At 40.5% G+C, this 6,000-nt stretch overlaps 1 protein-coding gene across 2 annotated transcripts in view; it reads right to left on the reverse strand.

Moving 5' to 3' along the window:
* LOC130914937 (E3 SUMO-protein ligase PIAS1-like) overlaps positions 1 to 5,062 on the reverse strand; it is a 134,201-nt gene extending 129,139 nt beyond the window's left edge. For both annotated transcript variants that reach the window (XM_057834556.1, XM_057834538.1), the window contains exon 1: positions 4,996 to 5,062. In XM_057834556.1, coding sequence (XP_057690539.1) covers positions 4,996 to 5,019 — 24 coding nt within the window. In that variant the 5' untranslated portion in view covers positions 5,020 to 5,062. The remainder of the gene's footprint in view (positions 1 to 4,995) is intronic.
* Positions 5,063 to 6,000: the final 938 nt, after the last annotated feature.

Genomic DNA, 6,000 nt, shown 5'->3' on the forward strand with positions numbered 1-6,000 from the left:
TTCGATTCGATGCGGGCAACAAGCTGAATCGATTCAGCGCATTTTAAAATATATAAGTACGTTCAAAAATCTTCTCTGCGCAATTCCGGTGATGCAATGGATTTGGTTTCCCCATTTGTATTGTTATTCTCATGTTTACCTGTGGAGAGAGCTACTTTACATTCAAAGCAAGCCCGTAGAGGTTAGATCGGGCCTAAAAATTCCAGCCCAACCCGACACGGCCCGTTGGTATTGAAGCCCGACCGGCCAGATCAATTAACTATAGATTTGCATGCCCGAGCCGAGTGATGCGGAAAAAAAAAACGCAGCAGCAGCAATTTATTTTCATTTCTTCAAGTTTTCTTACTGTTTAAATAGTCTACATATTTTTATAAGAGTTATAAAAGCCTTTACACAACGAAATAACGCTGGGAAAGTTTAATATAAAAAAAAACACGGTTTTGCAGACACACAGAGGAGAAGATTCGAAAAGATCACATTTGCCTTTGTGTGCATAAATAAAAGTGTCTTTCCTAACAAATTCTCAGTTGGCAGACAAAAAACGCAAGTTTACTCAATATTTAAATAGTCTACATATTTTTATGAAATTTATAGAAGCATTTACACAACGAAATAACGCTGGGAAAGTTTGATTAAAAAAAAAAAAAAAAAAACGGTTTTACAGACACACAGAGGAGAAGACTCAAAAGGATCACATTTGCCATTGTGTGCGTAAATAAAAGTGTCTTTCGTAACGAATTCTCAGTTGGCAGGAAAAAAACGCAAGTTTACTCAATAATTAAATAGTCTACATATATTTATGAGAATTATAAAAGCATTCACACAATGAAATAACGGGAGGAGAAGAAGAAAAAGAGGGCTGCGCCACAGCCCTCTGCGCATTTTTTTTTTTTTTTTTTTTAAATACTTTATTAGTCCGGCGCGGCGGCCCGACCCGACCCACCGAAACGTGAATGCTTAACATTTCGGGTCGGGTCGGGTTCGGGCACAAGATCTAACCTCTATGCAGGGGGGACGAGGAACCCAAATCCGCTTCCTTACTGGAGTAACGTCACAGACAAGCGCAGTTGTAATCGAGAGAGCAGAGAGACAGGACATAACATAACAATGGCTGAAACGGAGAAAGAGGGAGCAAGAAATATTATAGATATAAGATTGGCTAGGCCTACATTTTATTTTTGTTCTACATTGCAATTTAGTTGATGTTTTGTTTGCAACTGAACTGATGCCTGGATTGATATTGTGATAAAGATGCTGCTGCACTACAATATTTTCTTTGTCGTTTTCTTTAATATTTACTTGAATATTTTTATTGATGGGTCGTTGTGACTAAAATACAGTGACTGTTATTACTGATTTTGCACAGGAGTTCAGATGTTGCACTGTGTGAAAGGCTGCTACTGTGTGTAAAAAAAAAAAAAAAGAGAGAAAGCCCTGGTCTCATTATAAGCACTAATTAAATGCTGTGATCTGATTTTTTTTTTTTAAAGATATATATGAAAGTATACTATTTTCATTTGACTTCGACCAGGAGTGACACAAGAGCCAATAAAAAGTTGTTTAATGTCTATCCGCTTGTGTTGGCTCATGATTCACAAAAAATATGCTTTGCTTTAGAATTTTAATGCATCCCAGGCTTTAATGCATCGCAATGCATTGCCGAACCGAATCGAATCGTGACCCTCTGAATCGAATCGAATCGTGGCCTTCCGAATCGTAATCGAATCGAATCATGAGGGCGGTGTCGATGCACACCTCTAGTTGCTAACACAGTCGAGTCTGTCACCTTGCATCTAGTTCTATATACATACGATATCTATTATCTACAGTAAAACGATGTTGACGTAGTTTGTAGCGGCTGTCAGCAGCAGTCAGGTATTGTTGTGTTTTTTTATCTAGCGGCATGAGTTGAGCTATATCCGTGAGTTGAGCATTGGCATTACCTGGGTCTATGACAAGTATGATGTTTACTCTCGCGACGCAATGCGGCCCGTTTCTCATTGCGTCCCGAAGACCGTGCTGTGTATTAGTTCCGCGTTACTTGACATATTTCAATAATCGGAATTTGGATGTTTGTGAATCGTTCTCGAATCTTCCACGGCCAAATCGCTCAAGGATGAAATGACGGCTGGGCATGTTGTACCGTGGTTCTAAGTGTCGGATGATGCGTCTTTACTCACGAGAGATAATGGCTCGTCATCCAGAATGAATTCTTCGGCAATGACTCTTGTTATTCCCTGGGCTTTGGGACTGTCGAGTGCCAGTTTGTCACGCATAGCAAAAGTTTCTGCCAGTGTTAGTTGCGTAGGACCTTCCTTTTTGTCTTCGGTTTTCTTAACATACTTCTTATATTGTTTGTGGTGGTATTTCGCGAAATGCTTGATTAGGTTGGTTGTATTAAAACTTCTTACAGCTTTACCACCACACTTGACTTTATTGTGGCATATGTTGCACTCTGCCTCTTCGTTTTTGTCGTCCTTTAAGGTGAAATGATCCCACACAGCTGACATTTTTAACGATAAAGTCTCTCGGTAAATTGGGAGACGGTAATGTAAATGTAGTGTGTTGAAGGTGTGTCGTAAAATGTGGACCGGATTTTAGGGAAACAGAAGCAAAAACTGGAATGGATTATGTGAATCCGTGCGCTGGAAAACCCGGACCGGACTTTAAAAAAAAAAAAAAAAACTGGTATGTCTGGATCGGAATTTTTCCGTGTTGGCCGATCCAATACCGATGCGCATTTTTTTGCCCATATCGGCGTCCGATCCGATCCAAATATCGGGACATCTCTAGTTTTAATAATATTTTTAAATTAAATATGTTGAACGTTTCAATTTTTGTGCCTTTTTGAACTAAAGAAAAATGACATTGCTTCGAGTGGGCGGGCATATTTTTTTCCGGGCTGAGGGAGCTTGGTGGGGTCAAAGTGCATCATTCTCTGTTGCCTAGTAAATCTGCACTGCCCCCTAGGGCCTGGCATGAATACTAAATTGTTTTCATGCGGAATTGCGACATTGTTCAAATGGAGACGCATATGCAAATGCAAATTTGAAATTGTTCGTATTCTTGGAGAGTCACCATGTAAAAGGCCCCTAAGGCTGCACTGACCATGCACGACGCCTAATCCTTTTAGACTGGGGGTTTTCAGGGCATTTACAGGTCACTTGCGGTTCATTTTAGGGCATTTATAGGTCATTTCCTGTTGAGTTTAGTGCTGCAACGATTAATCGATTAACTCGAGTATTCGATATGAAAAAAAGATTCAAATTAAATTTTGCTGCTTCGAGTATTTGTTTAATTAAAGTGGCGTTGCAATGGTTTATTTTTAAAGTGTTTGCATCGATCTGGGTGGTTACACTGCTTTTTAATCGGCCTCATTTTACATTGCTGAACCCAGCTGCTCCTTGTTAAGACCAACTTAAGTTTTTGTTTGAGCTATTTTTTTTTTTTAAATGCATTCGTAATGTATAGATATATTTATCTGTTTTTTGTGGAAATATGTGTCTGAACCATTTGTTAAGAGCACTGTAAAAAAAAAAAAAAAAAAAAAAAAAAAAAAACATCCTGTTCCTTATCCGATAACTCGATTATTCGAACTAACTAGTTCATCGATTAATCGACTACTAAAATAATCGATAGTTGCAGCCCTAGTTGAGTTTGAGTCACTGCCTATTCATTTGGGTGATTCCCAGGTCACTTCCCGTTCTGTAACTCAAAATCAACAGGAAGTGACCCATAAAATATCCCAAAATCAACAGGAAGTAACTGAAGATCAACAAGTAAATGACCTTAAATGGCCCAAAATGACCTCATTGCCTGGCATTGGCTGCCACTGATGGCCATAGACGTTCAATCCGTTTGAAGTGGGAGGGATGGCAGCGAATGTTCATTCGCTGCCACCCTCCCATTTCAAATGGATTGGACGTCTACTAGTGATAAACTCATTCCAATTCACTGCAGAAGCTTGTTTTTCTGTTTATGAGTTGTTGGTCAGAAAATCATTCGAGGATATTCTACAAATTTATCGATAATCATATCACCATATCGTCAGATCATCGTTATCGTGAGCTTTGTATCGCAAATCGTATTGAATCGTGAGGTACCAAGAGGTTCCCACTCCTAATCGAAATGACGTTTTGTAAGGATTCAACGTTGAAACAACATTGATGGTGCAAAAGTGACACTGATTCAACGATATAAGATCGACAGCGGAATGTTGATCCAAAATCTTTTCAACGTCAGTCTGCTAATTGGGAAGTCCAATCCAATTTGACTGGGAGGGCCGGCAGCGATTGCCCCGCAGTCGAATTGGACTGGACGTCTATCACCGTCAGTGGCAGTGGAACATGATCAATGCCAGTCATCCCAGTTCAAATGGATTGCAGGTCGATCACTGTCCATGGCAGTGAATGAGTTAAAATGGTTCGCCTAACGGTAAGGAAGGCGCCAAAGCACCGCTTTTGTCATCAACAGGTAAAGTGAGCGTCAGGAATAATCTGGTCACGCCATAAACTGCAACTTCATCGCGTGAGTAAATGAATGGCGATTATGAGGGGATTCGTGTATTGGAGGCGAACCGTGCACAGACACCCACGAAGCCGCTTGTCATGTTGGAGCTCAGCGTGACAGTCTGACAGTCAGTCGGCGCGACAGATCACTTGCTCTCCGACACAAGGCACATTTTCAAGCCGGCGGCGTGAGTTTCGAACGCGCCGTTTGAAAGTGAACCATAGATGCGACTTGATGTTAATGTCCGCCCATCGCTCAATTGGGGGGAAAGGGTCCGTCCAGTTGAGCCAAACCCGCAAGTCTCCATACCAACATAAACACGCTCGCTCGTGCACGCCATAAAGTTGCATGACTGTTTGCGGCGTCTACGTCATATGTGCGCGAATTTCAGATCGCCGACGCTTAAACCGGCAGAGCCACGAGTCACTTGACAAGTGAAGACACGGCAACCGCGGAAAACGAGCAGGGTTTCAAGCTGCGCCTTACCTTCAGTTCCGCACTCTCCGCCATCTTGTATTTCTCTGCGCAGGCGTGCTGAGGGAGCCCGAAGACGAGCACGCGCACGGCGCTTCGCGAACGCGCAACTAGCTTTAAATTTATGCTCACAAACGCACATATCTATTTAAAAATAAATAAATAAATAAACCAAGTTATCCCCAGTTCGTCCATTTCATTTAACTCATTGCCTGCCATTGACAACGATAGACGTCGAAATTTATTAAAACATGGAGGAATGGATTTGGGTGTTCACCTCTCTGTGCCATTTACGGCGCGAGACGTCCAATCCATTTTGACTGGGAGAGTCTGGTTGCAACTTGCAATCATTTGTTATCAGCCTCTAGTTGTGTTGATGGGAAAATTGTATTTTGTTTGAAATATATTTTCTCTTTTTTTCCCCTGGCATTACCTCATTGGCTGCCATTGACGGCGCTAGACGTCCAATCCATTTTGACTGGGAGATACATGTTGCAATCAGCCGTCAATGGCAGCCAATGAGTTAATGACAGGGAAAAAAACCTGAAAAATATATTTTTTTTTTTAATTATTACAATTTTCCCATCAACATAATAAGTTCAAGTTTGCATGAAAAATAATGCAACAATACTTCTCGAGTAAATTTGAATATATGCCAAGTTGTATAACACATATTAAAATATTGTACATACTGTATCATAAGGCATCGATTTTTCAAGTTTTACAGTGAAACAATCAAACATTTTTTGTAGAAGTCGTATTACTACGGTACAGTACAGTGCAGTACAATACAGTATAGTACAGTAAAAATAAAAAAATAAAATAAAATAAAAAAGTCTTTTTTTTTTAGCCGCGAGGTGGCGCCCGAGTACGTCAAATGAAGAGCCTTAGAAAAGAGGGTCAACAAAAAAATGTTGCATTGATGCAAACGCTTGTTCTGACGTAATTTTGGGGTGTTGAATCCAAATCTGACCTTAGTTTCTTCTGAAACACACTAGGGTTTTTTCTTTTTTTTAA

Source organism: Corythoichthys intestinalis, chromosome 1 (assembly GCF_030265065.1).
Source record: "Corythoichthys intestinalis isolate RoL2023-P3 chromosome 1, ASM3026506v1, whole genome shotgun sequence".
Lineage (NCBI taxonomy): Eukaryota > Metazoa > Chordata > Actinopteri > Syngnathiformes > Syngnathidae > Corythoichthys > Corythoichthys intestinalis.